The following is a 21,276-nucleotide window of genomic DNA, read 5'->3' as shown; positions in this document are numbered from 1 at the left end:
ACTACCTCATTGAGTCTCTTTTCATTTGTTCTTAGAATATCTTTGTTTGTAATTGAACGTTCTCATAACTTTGAGAGAAAACGTTCTAAGAACATTTTCAGAACATTCTTGCTTGGAAAATTAGGCTACGAACATGCGTAAACGTTAAAAGAATGTTACAATGCGAGTAAAAATAGGTCGTTAGGCGTTTATAATTATGCGTTTAATTATGGATCATCTACAGGAAAATCCAAGAACATGTCTGGACTATTATTGGCTACTTTAGGGAAGCACCCTTGCTCGGATCAAGAATAGAGAATAAAGATTGCACATAAATATATCTGACCTCAGACAAGTTAGCGCAAGCCCGCCATACACATTCTGCGCAACTGCAGGAGTCATAGTTTCTGGGAATAGAAATAGTTTTGTTTTACTGTAGTGTTCTATAGGCCTGATAACACAATTAGCCCACACATCTGGATGTAACAACCAAAGGCATAATACTCGAGGTTGCAATGGTTAGTTACTCGCGTTACGTTACTCGAGGTTGGCTATGGTTAGTTAACGTTGCAAAGCAACATTATTTCAGTAACAATAACATTCACACCCAGAATTTGACCACACCTTCAGCCTAGTTCCCCAAATCACCCCACCCATAATTAAAAAAAAATGCATATTTGAAACTTGTTTGACTACATCCTATTATTCATATTTTATTGGCTTTATTAAGAATACACAGCATGCGTTTAAACTATAAGCAATTAGTTTGTGTTGTTAAATTAACTCATATCCATGGATAAGGTTATCAAACTTTTCATCAATTACCCTATTTCAGGACTAGGTGACTTATTTCCGCAGGAAACGCGTCTTTTGCTGATGAAATCATGCAATTGTACACATCTTAATTAGAGTTTAAATGGCGCCCTCATATGGACATTTAAGATCTAATATTTACAGCAACCGTTTAATTTAACTTGCCCAAATATTAACCAGATTGACCAGAGCCCCCTCTCTCGTAGGACTACAGGAAAAAGCAGGATTTACAGGTACATGCACTAAGTTACAATAAAAAGCATTCAATAATTCTGCCTCTCCTGACTTTAATCCGAAAGCACTACAAACAGAAAACACATACAAGACAAGAAAAAAAATTAAGAAAATTTTATTGATTGGCAAAAATATTTTGAAATCAGGTAGCCCACATTAATCACGAATTTAATAATATGTGGACTGAACCACAATAATGTCTATGAACAATTAATGAAATTACATAATATACTGAATATAGTTGAAGCATAACTAGCAATATTACAACAAAACGTCCATTCAAAGAGCTGTAAAAAACACAGCCGTATCAATTTCAAAAAGACATATACAAGACAAAATCGACTTACCTCTCAGTCCAGGGAACAGGAACCCACAATATGGTCACTCATCCACTTCACCACCAGAGTATTCAGTTGTAAAAAAAAAACCACTAGAAACTAGCACTGCACTTACTCTGGTTGCATTGGAAAACCATTAAAAACACAGGCCACAAGGGAGTAATTGTGTCCACATGAATCTTATATTCTGTTGTTCAACAGATGAAACCTGACCAATGCACAGGCACACAGTGGTCAGTGAGACAAACACCCCATAGTCCAAGTGCATCTCTCAAATCTATTTATGCATTCAAAGTTTCAAAATAAAGTACTTGCATATTTACAGTAAGCAGTGATGGGTCTAGGCGCCAACATTGCTCATTACATCACTGGCAAACATTGCCGTAAGTGAAGTGAGACCTAAAGATCTAAAAACTAACCTTTTTACAAGGGACAGACAAGTTGAGAAATTGAGATAAAGCCACACAATGCATAAATCTCACGTTTAAATTTTAAATTAGCAGAATCAAACAGTATTACAAAAAGGCCTGTATATACACACATGAACATAGGATATAAGCATAAAGGAAATGCATTACAAACGCGGAATAGTTTGTAGTAATATTTACGACTCGTGATTTTTGTTCTAAAAATAAATTGACTACAAAAATTAGAGGAGCATTTCACATTTGAATTGTGTGATTCCAATTACAATCAGGAAAACCACTGAAAAGTTTCATGGAAAGATAAAACCCTACATTATTTGGAAAAATTAATGATAAATCTACCCAAACTTGAAAACTTTTAACACTGAGACCACTGCATGGAAACTCTTGAAATCGGGTAAAACCGGAAAAGGCACAATGGCACAGCATTTATAGAAAGTAAAGATTAAAAAAAAAAAAAAAAAATAGGTAGGACAAATTTAGGAAAATATGCATTTCTGAGCAGTTAAGTATTTTGGCTAAAATGGAGATTGGAAGTATAAACCTAAATTATGAACAAGCAACAACCCCAGTACACACTTTATTACAACACAGATTCTATTTAATAATCAAGGCAAAAGACACTTACAAACATTATATGGACGAGGGGGAAGGGAAAAAAAAAAAAAGAAGAAAGTTCCTATAAAAACAAATCTAGCTAACTGACAATTTACAACATTATAGCAGTCGGAAAGTTTTCTGTGTTTCGAATGAGCAGGCAAATAATTTGTCAAAAGCTGAACTGACTTTAGCACACAGCTACTTCCAAATAAAAGTAAAAAATAAAACGAGAGCTGTTGGGAATTAAGAGTGAGTATGTAATGTTTGACAGAACTCTCCTTGTGTCCGGAGTCCAGCGCTCTGCGACGCGGGATGCTGTCGGATGAGTCCACGTTGCTCCTGACGTCTCTCCTCCTCCTCTTGCGTTCAGCTGAAAGGTGTCAAAACGAAGGTGGCAGTTTGTTTTGGGGCACAGAACCCAGAAACACACAAAGATGTTTTTCCCCTCTACATCTACACACGCTCAGACATACACAGGCATGCAAACGTTCAATCAATTTATAACAGCATCAGCCTAAGGGGCACTTTCTTTCATATTGATTATAGCAAAATAGGGTCAATGTAATAATCTAGTTTCACATCAGCACAGAATTTAGGTACAAAAGTATATTAACTGCAGTCAGGGAGAACAGTGACTACGTTCACATGCACCCTCAACGTGAGCAATGAGATATTGCCATTAAAAATTAGGCAATTTAAGCTAGCAACCGTAATCGTAGTCAAATGTGGTGGATATTGATTTTAAGTAGCATTAAACGGGCATGTAAACACTTGTTCCTGAAGAAACAAGCGACTTGAATGTTAATTAAAATTTGGCTTCTCGTCGACTATTAGGGGAACTATATTAATAGTCAAAAACATTGAAATAGAGGCATCTGAGGCGCATCACCAGGGAAAAAAAGGTAGATTACAAGAGAACTAGCGAAAAGACAGTAACAAGCCTACTTTATGTGAGTTGTAAGTGAATAATGGCATTAATACGATAACATCTTGCTGCAGTTAAGGCCTGGAAAATATCACATTACTGGTGCACATGTAAATGTAGTCAGTGATAACTGGAAATGCTAAAAACATACAACACTATTTAAAGACAAGCCCCTGGAATCAGTGCATCAATACAATGTGAAAAGATGACACAAAAGCATAGACATTGGCATGCACAACTATGACACATGTACTCAACACCACAACTGAGCAGATACTTCACTTTCACTCTGGTTACTTAGTCAATGAAAATTAGAAACCTTATAAGTATGCAGACGCACAATAAATCGCATCAAAACTGTAATTCATAAGAGTTAACCAGTTCTCAAAATATGTATTAAAGTCATATGAAAATGTAGCTTTTAGTCCAATTGAGACAAATCAATCAAACAACTTCATACAAATCAGCATCTAATTGATTTTCCAAGTACTTGTGAATTTTTAGGGCATATTTTAGCTGATTTAATGAATAAGAAACCCATACAGGTTTACAACAAGATGAGGATAGACAACTACAATTTTGAATATGACAAAACAAAAGAACATGCAGTCACTTTATTCGATTGAATTGCATAAGATCGATAAGTTAGAAGGCAATTCCTGCATTATGACACTGATTTGACACATTTTGGCTGATTGGTTTGTCTCACTGGGTGTAAAACATGTTTGACCTCTTATGGCTTTAAACAACAAGGTTAACTCATAGTAATTGAGGGTTTGTTTTTTTTTTAGCACAAAATCAAGTTCACAGGTAAACTATAAATCTATAAGCTAGAAGTGATCAGGTCTGATCAGTGCTCATTTTTTTACACTTCATATCTATTTCTAATGGCATATTTTCACATCTAAAAAGGAGTAAAACAGAACATTCAGATTTAATGTCGCCAAAACAATCCTTCAATCATGGGTAATGATGAGTTAACGACTCATCTACACATGGTTAACTACTTAAAGATACTATGCCTTTTACTGATTTTTTTCCCAATCATTTAAGTCTCTTTAGAGCAGTTAACTAGTTAATTACAATTAAACTAAATTAAATGAGTTCTGTATTTTTGCTACAACAGGAAAAATCTTATTTCCCCCATGGAGAACAACGTTTTGTGAAGCACATAAAATGTACAGTGTCCACTGCACCTCTAAGAATAAGCATCAAATCCACATTTCAATTTTGATTACACAATGCAAAAAGCATTTTAATTTTAAGATGCAATGATCTACAGTTTTCTACTATTGAGTTTATGCATAATGTGACCTAGAAGCTACATTAAAAACAAAAAACAGCAAATGAACGACAAGCTTGATTCTAGTGATTCGGTGGACACTGGATTTACAGTACACAGGGTTGGACAAATAATTAAGAAACTAATTATTCTTTTGAGTTGTTAATCACAAGAGATATGCACATGAAATAAAATGTACTGAAGATGTGATTTCTTATTAAAACATTAGCCTGTGTCTTACTATAGCCATATTCATATAAGTCTCGGCCCATTGTACAACAGAAATTTCATAAATATTAAATTTGACTTTAACTAGACATTAACACATGAAAACTCTTGGACTGACTTAAGGATATCACAGTTTAGTTTGTTTGGAATGACAAGTATTAGTACAACCTGTAACTACCACAAAAACACAAGTTTGTCCAATCCTGTGACAGAATCTTATAAGATCAACACTGAACAGAGGAAAGGGGGTGGGGATTAAACCGTTCAATGTGTCAGGACCATTACTTGAGAAAAAACTACACAAACAACCTTGGAAAACAGTCATTTCCGCAGATTACCCCATTCAGATGGACACTACATCCAAATATCCCAATAAAACCCATGCAACAGGGCTGTACGCACCGGGCAAATGCTTTAAAAACCTTGTGTGCAGTGCATAAAAATCTTCACTCAATCTCTAAAACCTTTACGCAAACCTGATCTAAAATGCTGTCTTTAATGTCAGGTTCAGACTAGAGCCCGACCGATAAAGGATTTTGAAGGCCGATACCAATATTTGTTGGTTTTAAAATCCGATATATCAGCCGAAATATTTTTTTTTTCCAGAAAAGCGCAACAAAACATTTACAGATTTCCCTAACATTAGTTATTTGTAGTTATTTGAGTTAACTGAAATAAATAATATGATAATGCATTTTAAAAAGAAACTTGTTTCTTTTATCGTCACAGCAGAACAGAGGAACATCAAAAAATATTAAAGTTCTGATAAATAAAATAAAATTTAGTCCCTACATTGCCTTATAAGATACCTGCAACCTGGATCAGCAGTTATAGACAAGTGTTGCAAACAGGGATGGTGTAGAGTGCCCTCTGGTGGACAAACTATACAACTCCAACACTCATGACATGGTTGAAGCGCGTTTCATCTGTTTTTATTTTATTTTTGAAATATTGATTTATCGGCCATTATAACTGCCGATACCGATAGTTTGGAAAATGCCAAATATCGGCCTGCCGATAAATCGGTCTGGCTCTAGTGTGCACGTTGTGTGTATGTGAGCGAGAGGGAGGGAGAGCGGAGAAATACAACTGAAAGAATGCGCTGCGTGTTTTAAATGGTGTTATAAAATGAAACGCAGAAAGTGGCGGCGAATTAGTCTATGTGTGGGAAACACTGCATAAGTCACGTGCGAACTAGTTTCTTAACTTTTTGCCGACGAAAGGAGAGCCGCTTCGCCATGCTTTGATTGTTTTGATTTCGTCATTGTAGCTGAAATGACGGGATGGGGGGGTTTGTGTCGCCCAGATTTCCTCCCCCCAGTCTGCATTTTCACCAGACATGCGTTCTTCTCCCACACAAAAACAGAATTTCAAACCAAATATGTAAAATTCCGCGATAATTCAGTCATCGCGGAAATCATAGGGCCCTATATCGTGACAGACAAAAAAATTGTGTAGTCTGAACCCAACATTAAAGACAGCATTTTAGATCAGGTGAGATTGAGTAAAGATTTTTATGCACTGCACACTGAAGGATTTTAAAGCATTTGCTCCGTGTGTACACCACGGCACCCTAAGTCAAAATCGGCCCGATATTATGTAGTCTGAACCCGGCATGAGAGAAACAGCATGTATTAAAAGTGCAAGGTAAATTCTGCAGCTAATGGCTTTTGAACACAATAGTCTTTCCCTGATTAATGTTGCTGCAATTATAGATTGTACATTAAAGTTAACAGTTGATAATACAGAGAGAAAAAAGAAAAAAAAAATTGGCAATTTCAGAATCTTTTGGCTTGGAGGCCAGAACAACAATTTGGAAGTTTTTCTTGCCAGAATTACATGAAACAAAATTGACAAAGTAATTGTGCTTAAGTTTATGCATTTACAATGATTGCAATCTATTTTCTAAAAATGAGTCAACTTCTGTTGCAGTTTTAGTTTCATAATTTAGTCTATGGACAGTGATAACGTCTCTATGCATCTAAAATCAAATGTGAGGTCACTCACAATGGATCACACATGATATTATGGTGTCCTCAGCATTTACATACAGTACAAAATGTAGCCTGTAGGAAACAGTCACACAGAGCCATGAAGCAACAGGCCACAAGTGAGACAGTGACAGTAAATTGTCTCGGTCAGAAATTTAACTAAGACCAACAGCGTTTGAACTGAGGACATGCTACATAAATTTAAATACTGACTTTGAAAATATTTATTAAATACTGGTTGCATATTAAATAAAAGCCATCGTAAATCATTACAAACATGAGTATGTTTACCGATAGAAAAAAAATAAATAAAAAAAGAAAAACGTAAAAATGTTCACTTTGGAAAAGTGATAGCAGTTCTTCTCCATTCATAAAAGCACTGAGGGAGATATATGAATATGTAAGGTAATGTTTGCCCAGTCGGGCCACATTCTGACATTGCAGATCTGTAGTTTTATTTTACAGTTAAAACAAATGCCTAAGTGGGTGTAAATGGTGAAGAACTGCTACATCTGAATTATCTAATGTGTAACATTAACAAACATGGAAAATAAATGAATACCGAATTGATGTCAACTGAGAAAATGTCAAACTCAGATAAATTAACTTTTAAGATGGGTAAACTGTACTACTAAAACCCTGCAAATATGACTGTAAACCTTGCAGAAATACCCAAAGACATTTAACTTGCTCTGACAGAAGACATTCAGAATGCTTTTCTGAAATTATACTGTACAGATGTTCAAGACTAAATACTTAAGGCACAACATGGAAAAATTTGATATGGCCAACACCATGCACAACTCAACCTGACATAACACTACAGCAAACGCATTTTTAAATGCCAAAGCAGATCAATTTGACTCCATTCATTTGTTTTTCACAACATTCAGTTCAATGTGGAACTAAACACTAGGAAAACCATTATGTCAATATCAAATCTGCCTACAGGAATGTCAATGCACAACCTGAGAAACATGATTTTGCTCATTCACTGAAATCAGTAAATGTTTCAATGTGAAATACAAACATTCATTTTCTCTCATCCAACTAAAACCAAATTCTCTTCACATTTATGATTACAGGTGGAACTTATATTTCAGAATTGCAACCCTAAAGACATGCAAATACATCCTGATTTTTTTTTATCAAACAATTAGTCAATTAGGCAAAGTATGATAAAGGTAGCTTTCTGTTTGACCTTGACAAAATTGGCATAGTCTTTAAACTTGCAGCAAATCTCAAGCTAAAATGGACAAACACTAAAGTGCAATGTTTAATAAAGGCATTCTCGGTTTGTTTTTTTTAAATAACATTTAAAATACACATAAAATCCCTCCAAAGACAAACTGGATTGTGCACAACACAATTACTTTTTTTCTATAACAGTGCCGGACAGTTTATAGTTTCTGGAGCTGATATTGAACATTAAATGGCTTCAAGAGCGGTACACAAATTTAAAGGATCCGAGTACTCAGATCATGCTACATCCATAAAATAAAAGAGAAAAAAAAATAGATTAGCCGTAGGGAAAAATTACAGTACTTGGTCACATTGTAGGATCAAAGGCTCACCTTTTCTGATCACCTACCTGTGATATCCCAACCTCTGCAGGATAAGATCTGAATCCTGAAGGAAGAGGAGAAAGACAGACAGACAGAGAAACAAACAGGATACACACCTTCCTATCCAACTAGCGGTGGCGATATTCCCGTTCACGTTCTCGGTCTCTCTCGCGGTCACGGTCTCGCTCGCGATGGCGGTCTCTCTCGCGGCTACGCTCCCGGTAATAGTCCTCGTGCCGGTCTCGGCTGCGAGACTTGTGCCGACGGTTCTTTTCACGAGAGCGACTGTGGTCCCTCTCCCTAGACCTTTCCCGTCTGCTAAAGGGTGAAAGCATTAAAGAATATTAAACCACATGAAATACTTTTGCTGCAATGCATTACATTTTTTCATGCATGCAAAATTACAATCCATGCACTAAATTAATGCATTGATGTAAATGGAAACAATTCATGCAGTAATTTAATGCATTGATCCAAACTAAAAATGCATGAAGTAATTTAATATTCAACAACAACAACAAAAAAACAGAGCAAGACTATATTTTTCCATCTGGATGCATGAAAAAGAACATGTTTGGTTCCTTATTTGGGTCCCATCCCTGATTTTTTCTGGGTTACACCAGCTATTAAAAAACATTAATCCACAACAAAAACAAAAATCCCATGCAGATCCACAAAATATTTACCTCGACACAGATCCATAAGATTTAGATTCAATTCCATGCAAGCAATCCTGCAGTGAGCTGATGAGAACCTTACAGCGGTCATCAGCGGAAACCTTCGACTGCTTGATTAGAGAGATGGCCGTCACCAGAGTCTCTATAGCACTGCCGTAATCAGCTGAAAAATGTATAATTCAGCATTATTTTAAAGCCATGTCAAGTTCATGGTGAGAACAAAGTGAATAACTGAAGTCATAACAAAATCAACAAACATTTAAAGTCCCCCTGTGGTGAAAATCAAGCTACTAATGTTTTTGATATGCCCATGTGGTGTTATTAATATGCTTTAAGACAAACCATGAGCAAATTCATAAGTCAACACCATTGCTGAGTATTTTCTCCTTTAAAACGGCAGTGAACCAAAGGCAGTAACACAAACACGGTGTTTCTGACGTCACAATCTACCTTGCAACCAATCCTGTCAAAGAGTGGATCTCTGAGCTGGTGTGAGTGAGTGGAGGCGGGGCTTATTTGCATATTCATAGAACTGCACATATACTAAATGAGTCAAGGGTGTAGTTATATTCAAGCTATTTTAAGGCATGAAATTGAGGGGGGAAAACTTTGATTTTGGTGATTAAAGATGAGTTGAGAAATAAAAATGACTACAGGGGGACTTGTAAATTTAAAGAAGACAATTTGAAAATATATTCAGGTGATGCATTAAATAGACAAGCCATATTACAAAATAAAAATGTTAAATATTAACATTAAAAACAACGCAGTCCTTGAATTTGACAAAAAAGGCATGATGACAAGGAAGGATATTTAACCTTTCAATAAATTACCACATCTTGAATCTCGAAAATGACAAGCAGCACCTATTAAACAACTTGATCATATGTGGCTTTGAAATTACAAAAAAACTTCTAGTATTTATTTAATTTAACTTATCAGCTGCAAAAAAGACAATTTATCCGCCACCATACAAACCAAAACTGACTTAAAATCACATTCACACCTGCGCTCGCATCCGACACGGCCCTTGAGATAGCACTACTGGAGATTGCTCGGTTCCGATTCATGATCTCCTCAAACTCTGCTTCGCTCAGAGGAGTGCGAGACGCATCCATGTCCCTACAAAAGAAAAAGCAGTTGCATTAAGATACACAAAGTAAAAGCATAAGTCAGAATAAAACAAATGCACCGAGGGCCAAATTCACACACAGTGCAGCAGTGCTGTTAACGCTGAATCATATTGCATTGCATCACGTTAAAAATAGCGATGCACCAAACATTTCGGCAACCAAATATATTCAGATATAAAAAATATTTTTGGTTTGGGCCGAAACCGTTTTGGAGGGCCAAAATAATTGATTTTAAGCATCTATTTTATGCATGTGAGGATGCATTTTACAAAGACCAAAATTTTTTGCAATATTTAAACTTTATTGCCAAAGAACTTTACTAGGACTAATTTATGATCGAAGAACACGAGACCCTTAAAGAGATACTTCAGGATTTAGCATTAAGCTTTCTATTAGTAGAATACCTGTAGTATGCTTTCCTCCCTCATATCCCCTTGAGACGAGCGATTTATGTATTTTTTTGTCTGGAAAAAATCCTCAGATGATGCAGAAATCGTCACTTTGTGTCATCGGAGGATTTTTTGGCCAGAGGCTAAAGACTACAGTCAGTTGTAGGGTCTGTCCTGCATGTCCTCAACCCGCCCATAGAGGGTGGATCTCACTAACAGAATGAACACAGTGTCAGTCATCTGTTTTTGGAAGCTAAGCTAGCAGGCTCTTGTTCTGTGGAGAAAACTGAGTAGTAGGGGTTACCATCCTCTTTTTCCCGGGCATGTCCGGCCATCGATTTTGCTTTCTGCAGTCGCCATTCATTGTTTACATGCACAGCTTTTGTTTCAAACTGAATTCATTCTGATTGGTGAATCTGAATGTAGTATTTACATGAACGCTTAACAAGTGATCGGTTGATGTGCGTTTAAACATTGCTAAGAAAATTCCCGCTCCTCTGTGAGAGATACGAGACCGGTGCGTCTCACAGGTGTCGCTCATCGGTAATCACCCCACCGGCCTAGTGCCGTTCTCCCGCGGCCCTCACTCGTCCCGCTCGCCACAGTAAACATGATGAATGGCGACTGTAGAATGGAAAAGCCGAACATCGGACATTTTGGGCGATCTCGAAACACATTTTCTCATCACGAAGACTCACTAGTAGCCTAGACTTGTTTAACTACTGCCCTGTTACCTCCTATGGCAGCGAAGCAAGTGCATTCTGGGTAGTGGTGCACGATATATCGGCCGCCGATATAATATCGGCCGATTTGGTCAATTTTTTACACATCGGTATCGTTCCGATGTCAAAATAGGGCCGATGTGAACAGGCCGATGATCATCCCTGTGTATTTGACGTGCGTGTAGGTGTGAGTGTGGGGGCGGGGATGTTTGTTTTTGCACGCGTATTAAAAGCGCAAGTGCGTTTAAACATCAAGCCACGAAGACTGGAACTGGTGAGCTGTTTTCTGCCAGCCTTCCTAATGCGTATTTTTGTCCCGCCAAAGCCATATTTGACCGGTAAGTGATGTAGATGAGTGACTGCTGCGCTTGTTTAACTGAGGGAACAGGAGAGAGTGAAAGCACCGGTCGCGCGCCGTCTTCAAAATGTCTTGCGCTTGTTTAACTGAGGGAACAAGAGAGAGTGAAAGCACCGGTCACGCGCGCCGTCTTCAAAATGTCTTGCTCTCTCTCTCTCTCTCCCTCCCTCCCTCCCGCATGTTTATGAATTGAGTTGACTGAATATCTTTGAGAATACACGACGGTAAAAGGTCGGAAGACCGAAGTTTTTTTCTTCTGAACTACTGGTTGTGAATTGTGAAACCACACTTTCAATAAACCAAAAAAATCTATCTGTTGATGAAATGTTTTCTGTGTCGACTGTCGAGACCATAGACTGTAAAAATAGGTCGAGACAAATCTCGTGCGATGTTCTAAACTGCCTGGATAATCACAACGTGTGCCGTGGTTCCGTTAATGACACATCCGATTCGCGAACTAATGACTCCTTTGAACCGATTCACTTTAATGAATGGTTAAAACAACTGATCTGTCCAACACTGAGCTCAAGATACATAAATCGGAAACACTTTACAATAAGGTTCCATTTATTAAAGTGCACATTAAATGTATACTTTAATAAATGGAACCTTATTGTAAAGTGTAAGGTTAATAGATTAATAGAATGTTAACAAATTTTGTTAACATTCTATTAATATTAGTTTCTATGCAGATTTACTCCATGACAAAACTACCCCAGTCATTCTAGAATGATTCATTCTTTCCAAATACAGCAATTCAAGTAATCTGGTGAAATTGTTTTTATATCACAATATATATCGCAGAAAAATCAAAAATCACAATGTCATTTTTTACCAATATCGTGCAGCCCTAATCCTCGCTATGTGTTTTCTATACAGGGATATCGATATCGGTAAATATCGGTATCGGCCATAACAGCAATGTTAATATCGGTTATCGGTATCGGCCACAAATTTTCACATCGGTGCATCACTAATTCTGGGAGTTGTTGTCTTTCATCCACATAAGCCAAAAATACATTCTCAGTCTAGAAAGCTCCAAATTCAAAAATAATTTCACATTTCTTCTGCATAAACGATGACCCATTTTAAATACACATTCATCTTTCCAGAGGTGAAGTATCCCTTTAACAGCATAAAGTTCAATTACTGTAACTTTATATTGGGATTTCGTTTTCTGTGTTTCGGTGCATCACTAGTTGAAAAAAAAAAAAAATCACTGCAGAAATGCTGCACACTCAACACAAGCCTGAAACGAAGGTCCCATTTCGGGATCCTGGTCTCAGCGGACGGTCACATCACTAACCCTTGATCACTTGTATTGTGCAAGTGCTGGCCAGAGTTTTTCACATCAACCAACCCCTCGTTTATCCAGGGCTCAAAGCCACATATTACAGGGGGTCTGAAGTTACTGAAGAAAGGCCAGAGAGGAGATTCAGGGTCAGTTTAAGCTACACATTTCAATTTTTTTTTTTACCAACACTGCCCAATACTGGAGTATAGTAGTATGCAGTAGGGCTGCACGATTAATTAGAATAAACCCCAGTTCGCAATATAACGCTTAGTGCGATTTAACTAAATGCACTGCATTCTTCGGAGTGGCATAGTTTTTACACCAGCAGCTTTGCACACAATTGTGCGGTAAAAACATGTTGGTTAAACTTTATTTTAAAGTGTAATTTCACTTAACATGTGCTTACTATAGGCTAGGATTGGGTTTGGTTGAGGGTTAGTTGCATGTAATTATGCATAATTTACTGCTATTACTATAGTAAGTACATGTCAAAGAAAGAAAGTGTAACCACATTTTTAAATACTTTAATGTTACAATGTAATTATTTGAATATCATTTTAAAATAGAATATTTAATTACTTATTACTAAATATTAAAATAGTCATCAAAAGTATTATTATTATTGTTATTATAGTTACAATGATAATCTCAATTTCAGGCCAAATTGTGCAGCCCTACAAACAAGCACAACAAAAACGCAGCTTAAAACAAAAACAGCAATAAATAAATAAATCACTATTGCAAATGTTTTGAATAGCTATAGCAATTTACTGATAAATTATAATTAAATAATATTTTTGCAGCCCTAGTATATGGTCAACAAATGGGACACTACAGTTTCCACCAATAACACCAGAGATCTCATTACAGGGAGAGAATTACAGTACAGTGAAGGTGAGGGGTTTATTACCTGCCACCTGGGCCGTAGTCTCGGTCATAAGGAGGAGGGCGGCCGTAGGGGTCGCCGGGTGGAGGACCCCTGCCGTCGGATGGTGGCATGTTGTTGTTTCCAGGTGGAGGGAAAAAGGCTGGGTTGACGTGAGGAGCTGGTGGTGGACCTCCAGGTGGGGGTCCCTGCATGTGAGGTGGAGGTGCAAGGCCAAGAGGGGGTCCCAAGGGCCCAGGTGGACGGGGTGGGAAGGGTCCGGGAGGGGGTGGACCTTGCTGAGGTGGCGGGGGGCCTGGGGGAGGCCCGTATCCTGGTGGAGGGGGGCCAGGAGGCATCGGACCCATTGGAGGTTGGCCAAACTGACCAGGAAAAATGACGGGAGGTGGAGGGCGGTCTCCTCTGTGAGGGGGTCCACCGAGAGGCGGCGGTAGACCTTGTCCAGGTGGAGGGGGGCCAGGGGGTCCCGGAGGCCCAGGTGGGCCAGAGGGAGGACGCGGTGGTCCTTGCATACCTCCAAGAGGAAAAATAATTATTTACAACTTGCATTTTGAGGAAAGACTGCATAAGGTATGTGGGGCAGGGATTCCCAAAACGTTTTCTCAGCCAAATCCCTTTGACCTGAAATATTTTCTTTAAGTCTATCTGAGAGTTTAAAGTTAATATTAGAGCCCAACCGATAAAGGATTTTGAGGGCCGAAACCGATACAAATATTTTTGGGTTTTAAAATCCGATATATCGGCCGATATTTTTTTTTTTAATTAAATATTGTTGGATTTCACACACGTGTAAAAGAAAAGCTAACTTTTCTGCACAAGATACGTTTGATACTTTTCTCTAGGTCTAAACGTTCACTCCTCGCAAGTATAACTTACATTTTACAATGCAGGGACTGTAACTAGAGATATGCTAGTTATAAATACAGTAATAATTACTTTATTTAAGCAGAAAAAGTTCATTGTGGTTTCCAAGCTCATTAATGTTAACGTTAGCGGTCTTCCACTGATGATAGTGGTATTAGCTTGCTTTGTGGTTAGCTAGTCTATGATGAGCCATAATTTAGCAATAGATAACATCATACTGCAAATTGTAAAACATACATTTTCAATATAACAGGCCAGGGAGAGATGATTAAAGCGTGTTTCGTCCGTTTTTATTTTATTTTTTAAATATTCATTTATCGGCCATTTATAACTGCCGACACTGATATTATGGAAAATGCCTAATATCGGTAATACCGATAATATCTGGCTCTAGTTAATATTTGTACAATTTAACACCACATTTGTAAGCTTATAGTTCTCTGACTTTGGTGAAATGACATGCCGCTAAATTCCTTTTTTAGTACGTGCTTCTTGATTTTTTTTAATTATTTCAATTTCTACTATTTTAGTCAGTAATGTTACCTAAACTGATTTAGAAATTATTACCTGGAAAGTGTGGCGGGGGTCCACCAGGCCCACCAGGTCCAGGAAAACGGTCTCCACCTGGGCCAGGTTGGCCCGGAAAGCGCCCTCGACCCCTGCCGAGAGGGAAGCCACTGCGACCTCCTCCTGGAGGCCCAGCCTTTCCCTCCCCTGACATCTGTCCCGACTGTGTGCCTGGTGGGATTGCAGCACACACACAATAATAGGTTGACAAACCATGTTCAATCAATAAATTTAAGGAAATGGAAACTGTCGAATCATCCACGAATTACGGTCTCACTTTTTCGGGACTGCATCTCAAACTGGCTGAGCGACTGTTTGTTGCAAGGGGTGACGATGGGGTTTTGTCCGTGCAGCTCTCGTTTAGACAGCAGATCCATCAGCTTCCTGGACGAGGAATCTGAACCTACGCAAACCAGCGCAAACCTGTTGAGCACAGAACGGATGAGAAGTTGTCGAAATCGATCAAAACACAGAGATTCATATGCCAAAGCTTGGAGACAACAAAGCAGAGATGCCAGCAGAACAACTAATGATTACACGCACAACTCATTTTTATACTGTTTTTGACCAGGGACCTCATATACAGCTGTTTGCCTCTTTATTTGTAGACAGTCTGCCCAAAAACATACAGTTGGGCACTTTCTAATTAGCTCATCCAGTTATCAAATCTTCTAGCTACTCCCTATAGTGGCATAGCCTGTTTTGAAACATTTATCACATGCTGAAGGCCAAAGAACAGACTACTATTATGCAGCTAAAGCAAGGCCAACAGTGTCATTGTGCATTGTGTCTTTGTTACCTATATCTTGAAGGTCAGAAGAGCTTACTATCGTTATGCAGCTGCAAGTTCAGTTCAAGGGAGACGTGCAGTGTAAATCACAGAGGCTGATCATATTTCATTTCATTTATTTTCTATTCTCTCTTTTCATGGTAATGCAACACAAAATACCACAAGAACAATTTAACAAATCAAACCAACACAAAGTACATTCCTTGACAAAAAAAAGAACAGGAGTAGGATGAAGAAAAAAAATCTTATAAGCTCCTACCCCATTCCTATAAACAAGATTCACAAATTAGATGACCTCACCAACATAAAATGACAAACAACAGAAAACTTAAAGAAAAAAAAAAAATATATATATATATATATACACATGCATATACACATACGACAAGCCCAAACCAGATATAATCTACCTTCAATTATAACACATTTTTCTCTCTTTGTCTATTATTATTATAATAATTAATATTATTATTATTATCTATTAATTCTAATTCTGCTTACATGATACTAGATAAACAAAACCAACAAGGACAAAATAATGACAGATCCAACAGCCAAAATAGCAACGAAAGCATAACTATTGTAATAAATCTATTAGTTTTCACATTCTTCTTTATAGACTTTAAGTATATCAGCAAATATGCAATATCAGCAAATATGTTTGAAATGTCCCAATTAAAATATACTATCAACCCCAAACCATTACGTATCAAAAGATGGCGGTCGACCAGTGTGAGTTGTTTAAGTTCGGTGCCGATATCTAGAAAGACATGCAGTCGAAAGGCAAAACAGGGCTGAGCTGTACATTAATGCTTTGATTAAACAGAATTGACTCACCCCTTTGATTGGCCATTTGCCCGATTCTCAAAAAACTTTATCTCCAGCACATCATTGATGCCTATGGAGCGAATCGCATCCGTCAAATCTTCATCAGTGGTCCACTGTAAAGAGGAAAGCACAACGTCACAATCTGAACACTGGAAAAGAATATTATTTATTTATACATATACACTACAGGCAAAAGTGATAATATTAGTTGTTAATGACCCTGCAAGTTTGATTAAACCAAAAAAAAAAAAATCATGAGTGTGCAGTGCACTACTTTGTACTTAAACATATAGGCTAAATATCATAGTTTCCACAAAAATATGAAGTAGCACAACTGTTTTTAACATCGAAACATTTTCTTGAGCATCAAATCAGCATAATCTGAAGGATCATGTGACACTGAAGACTACTTAATGATTCTGAAAATTCTGCTTTGATCACAGGAATAAATGAGATTTTATAATATATTAAAAAAGAAAATATTTCTCTTCAAGATTGTTAAAAAAAATATTACGCAATATTACTGTTCTTAAAGTATTTTTGATCAAATAAATGCAGCTTTGTTGAGAATTAACTTTTAAAAAGCGTGTAAAACTTATTTCAAACTTTTGACCAGTAGTGTATATAGATTCTGTGAGCAAGATAGTGTGAAGATGCCAATGCTCATTATGTCAAGATATTTTGAAAATGAAGAGTTACAAGACGAACCCATGTGAGGTTGCCGATGTAAAGAGCGATTCTTTTGCCAGTGTAGGTGTAGACGACGTTTGGTGGAGCTCCTTTGGAGCCCTCATTGCCTCCGGGTGCCGGCAAGTTATCCAGGTAATCTCGGTCCTCAGGTGCGTCCCCGTTGTTGGCAGATGGCGAGATGACATCATCATACAGGTCAATCTGCTCATGGACAGGATAATCTGATTCCTGTTTGAAGATAATGACAAATAAACATTTCATAAATATGACACAAACTCAACCATGAGCAAATTCTGATCAACATTGTAAGAAATCAAGCATAATTTAAATTATTATGGGTAATATCAATAAAGATAATCGAAATTTAAATAAGGGTAATAAAATGTAAATGTTTAAAATACGGCCCCTGTATGAAAAACACGCAAGTGCATATGACATTATTTAATAAAGCACACAATAAGAGAACCTTAAAAGTAAATATTTCTGAATAAAACAAATATCGTGATCAATCTGATTCCCTGATTTGAGCTCCTGCTACCAAATCCAATTAGCTTTTTGTTAAAATGCCCAGTCTGTGGGGAAATAAAACCTGCAACAACCAACACTCATTTATAATAAAACGTGAAAACGTTTGAGACAGCATTTATTGATCATAAATATTAATCTGCCCAGTGCCCAGACCAGTTGACGCGATATTGTGCCTCGCGCTAGGCCTGTTGTTTTTGCACGAGACCACAAACAATGAACGCACGAGCCGCAGAATCCGTTTCGCGTCACAAACACGCGTTCCAAATGCATTCTAACATAGAACAGACATTATTTCGGCAAACAACTACAAATATGATATATAACCATTTTAACCTCTATCTTAACGTATAAGTTACACAAACGCGGCTCGATTTAGCTGCTTGCTAGAGTTAGCAGACGCCCTAGCTCCTTAGTTAGAGAGCTGCATGTATTGAACTCTCTTTAATCTTTATGTGCAACACGTAAGAGATATATTACTAAGGTAATCTATATGTATCAAGTAAACCAACCTGATTAAATTCCTCTTCTACATCAGCGTAAATATCGATGTGGTCAACACCGTCCGCCATTTTCTGTTTCCCTCCTCCTCCTCGGTCTTCGCGTGAAGAAGAGAGACGCCTATTCGTGAAGTCAGAAGCAAGCGGGGAAAAAACTAGTCTGCCTGATGAGCGATACACAATTTCAAAATAAAGTTTGAGTCGATTTGAACTTCATAACTATTTTACAGTTCTGGGGAAAAAAAGTCAGAATGTCGAGATATAAACACGAAATTTTTGTTTTGTTTTGTTTTTTTTGCAATCCTGGCTTAAAAAGTCAAAATAGTGGGATAAAAAGTCACGCAAGTCACTAGTAAATATTTAGGACTCTTAATTTGAAATTTTGCCTAAAAACTTCTGTTCTTGTCGTAGAGACGAGCGCTTCATATGTCTTTCTTCATTGAAGAGCATTTATATTGTGCTTAATGGCATTTCAATACAGTAATTTAGTTAATTTCATAACTGTACCCATTTCATAGAAGCCAATACGAATAAATACTATCCTCTCTGTATACTATGTTTAAGAGGATGGCTGAATTTGGTCCAGATTCGGGGGGACGTGTAAAGGTAGGTAACAACGCTATCATAAGGCTAATGCTGATGCCTTTGGTGTTTATTTATAATAACAGGTGATTTATGAATTAACCATAATGACTTTATTCTCAGGGAGTCACTATCGTAAAACCCATCGTGTTTGGAAACGTTGCACGATATTTTGGCAAGAAAAGAGAAGACGATGGTCACACTCATCAGTGGACAGTTTATGTGAAGCCTTACAGAAATGAGGTTGATACTTACATCTTTTTGTAGGCATTTTAATTGCTGTATATAAATGATAAAATTCACTAACGTGTTATTTTCTTTCCCCCTTGGTATTCCCCCAGGATATGTCTGCTTATGTCAAAAAAATACAGTTCAAACTGCACGAAAGTTATGGGAATCCTTTAAGAGGTGTGCTATTCAGTTGATCTTATTACTGTATTATTTATAGTTTCAAATTTCATGGCTTAATTAACACACATAGCTGATCAAATACTCTTCATTTTATTTCAGTGGTTACGAAGCCTCCGTATGAGATTACAGAGACGGGATGGGGAGAGTTTGAGATCATCATAAAGATCTTCTTCATCGATCCAAATGAGAGACCGGTAAATGGCATTATTATATGACTTTTTGAGGACTGAATAAAAAAAGATTTTATTCAATTTAAATAAAATGTAATTAATTCAAAAATATGTATTGATTTGAATCAACTTTTATTTATTTTATTAACTTATTTTAATAAATCAGATCTATATATTAATTTATTTATATTAATCAAACTATTTACTTTTTAATCCATTAGTTAATGTTATTTTTATTGATTTGAAAAAATTGGTTACACTTTATTTTAAGGGGTCCTTATTACAGTGTAATTATACAATTACCAGTAATAAACCCCTGTATTACTGTACCTTCATATTAAAAGAATAGTAAAAGCAAAGGTTTGATGTTGTGGTGTTTTTTCTTCAGGTCACCCTATATCATCTGCTGAAGCTGTTCCAGTCAGACTCCAGCGCCATGCCAAAGAAGACAGTCGTGTCCGAGTTCTACGACGAGATGGTGCGAATTTGATCAGAACAGCACATTATGACATTATAGTATTAATACAACCATAAAGCCTAAAACCTGTGTTTTTGCAGATATTTCAAGACCCGACAGCCATGATGCAGCAACTTCTGAACACCACCAGACAGCTGACGTTGGGTGCTTACAAACACGAGACCGAGTGTGAGTGCTTCACTTTTCACCTTTGCAGCTCCTATTGAACAGCCCATTGGATGTGCTAAAATAATCAAACCCTAATTAGTCCGCAGTTCTAATCATGTGAACTAAACATTCAGTGTCCCATGTTGCAGTTGCAGAGCTGGAAATACGAACACGAGAAAAAGTGGAAGCGGCAAAGAAGAAGACCAGCCTGGAGATCGTAGAGCTGAAGGAGCGACTGAAAGCCTCCAGAGAAAACATCAACTTCCTGAAGGGAGAGATACGCAGACTGGAGGAGGACGACCAGATGAAAGATCACTGAGGATGATGCGCGCTGTAGGATTTGTTATGCTTTTGTGGGACTGATCAGTTTAGTTTTCTGGTTCAAAGTTTGACAGTATATTTAGTAGTGAACCACTTTCTTGTCCAGCTAAATGTGTGGCAATACATGACCTTTCGACTTTTTTTGTATGAATAAAACTTTTTTTTTTACGAGTCAGGCTTACCATCCAGTTTTGAGTATGATATAACAATACATTGTCATTTTTATGCACATTGTTTCAAGCAGCTTTACAGAACATCATCCCTCAAAGCCCACAATGAACCAGTGACTGGGAAGAAAAAATGGCTGCATCTAAAAGCAAATTGTCTGCATCTGAAATTGCATACTTCTCTGCTATATAGAAGGTGAAAAAGAATGAGAGAAGAAGTATGTCTAAATTCACAGTACTCATAAAAGAGTAGGCAAAATGTACCCGGATGACCTACTAATTCTGCATTATTATGATGTGCGCATATAATGGACACTGTAGTAGGGAAGTATGTGTTTTTGTGTGCAATTGCAACCCATGAGATGTTTAAAAGAAAAAAAATGCTGTTTTAAGTGTT

General features: G+C 37.3%; 2 protein-coding genes across 7 annotated transcripts; one reads left to right on the top strand and one right to left on the bottom strand.

Annotated features, from left to right (window-relative positions):
• Window positions 1-1,125: 1,125 nt before the first annotated feature.
• Window positions 1,126-18,760, bottom strand: cpsf6 (cleavage and polyadenylation specific factor 6). 5 transcript variants are annotated; one of them, XR_016150016.1, is made up of 11 exons: window positions 18,616-18,760; window positions 17,597-17,806; window positions 16,898-17,001; window positions 15,548-15,693; window positions 15,271-15,453; window positions 13,864-14,353; window positions 12,966-13,070; window positions 10,064-10,179; window positions 9,067-9,220; window positions 8,407-8,698; window positions 1,126-8,299 (listed from the first exon to the last, which is right to left on the bottom strand). XR_016150016.1 is itself a non-coding variant. In XM_039660575.2 (11 exons), the coding sequence occupies exons 1-10, from the start codon at window positions 18,673-18,675 to the stop codon at window positions 8,509-8,511; spliced, it is 1,758 nt and encodes a 585-aa protein (XP_039516509.2). In that variant the 5' UTR covers window positions 18,676-18,760; the 3' UTR covers window positions 1,126-2,759; window positions 8,497-8,508. The 5 variants fall into 5 exon arrangements, 4 of the variants coding, with proteins under 4 accessions (XP_039516509.2, XP_039516510.2, XP_039516511.2 ...); XM_039660575.2 differs by having other exon boundaries at window positions 1,126-2,759; window positions 8,497-8,698; XM_039660576.2 differs by having other exon boundaries at window positions 1,126-2,759; window positions 8,497-8,698; window positions 15,271-15,441.
• A 235-nt stretch (window positions 18,761-18,995) lies between these two features.
• Window positions 18,996-20,883, top strand: yeats4 (YEATS domain containing 4). Of its 2 annotated transcripts, none has more exons than XM_039660539.2 (7): window positions 18,996-19,209; window positions 19,309-19,428; window positions 19,527-19,593; window positions 19,696-19,790; window positions 20,155-20,244; window positions 20,325-20,412; window positions 20,526-20,883. In XM_039660539.2, exons 1-7 carry the CDS (start codon window positions 19,159-19,161, stop codon window positions 20,708-20,710), a joined length of 696 nt encoding a protein of 231 aa, XP_039516473.1. In that variant the 5' UTR covers window positions 18,996-19,158; the 3' UTR covers window positions 20,711-20,883. The 2 variants fall into 2 exon arrangements, with proteins under 2 accessions (XP_039516473.1, XP_039516474.1); XM_039660540.2 differs by having other exon boundaries at window positions 18,998-19,209; window positions 20,541-20,883.
• Window positions 20,884-21,276: the final 393 nt, after the last annotated feature.

The sequence above is a fragment of the Pimephales promelas genome, chromosome 24 (genome assembly GCF_988280905.1).
Source record: "Pimephales promelas chromosome 24, fPimPro1.hap1.1, whole genome shotgun sequence".
NCBI lineage: Eukaryota > Metazoa > Chordata > Actinopteri > Cypriniformes > Leuciscidae > Pimephales > Pimephales promelas.
Note: the sequence above shows the minus strand (reverse complement) of the source record. Positions and strands in the feature narration are given on the sequence as shown.

Bases quoted from the DNA above. Each gene is read 5' to 3' on its own strand.
- cpsf6 (XM_039660575.2), bottom strand. From the start codon at position 18,675: ATGGCGGACGGTGTTGACCACATCGATATTTACGCTGATGTAGAAGAG. The intron at 13,071-13,863 runs GTAATAAACCCC...GCCTTTCTTCAG, and splicing joins GACTACGGCCCAGGTGGCAG to TAACTTCAGACCCCCTGTAA. The intron at 8,699-9,066 runs GTAAATATTTTG...TTCACCCTTTAG, and splicing joins TCTTATGGATCTGTGTCGAG to CAGACGGGAAAGGTCTAGGG.
- yeats4 (XM_039660539.2), top strand. From the start codon at position 19,159: ATGTTTAAGAGGATGGCTGAATTTGGTCCAGATTCGGGGGGACGTGTA. The intron at 19,210-19,308 runs GTAGGTAACAAC...CTTTATTCTCAG, and splicing joins ATTCGGGGGGACGTGTAAAG to GGAGTCACTATCGTAAAACC. The intron at 19,791-20,154 runs GTAAATGGCATT...TTTTTTCTTCAG, and splicing joins TCGATCCAAATGAGAGACCG to GTCACCCTATATCATCTGCT.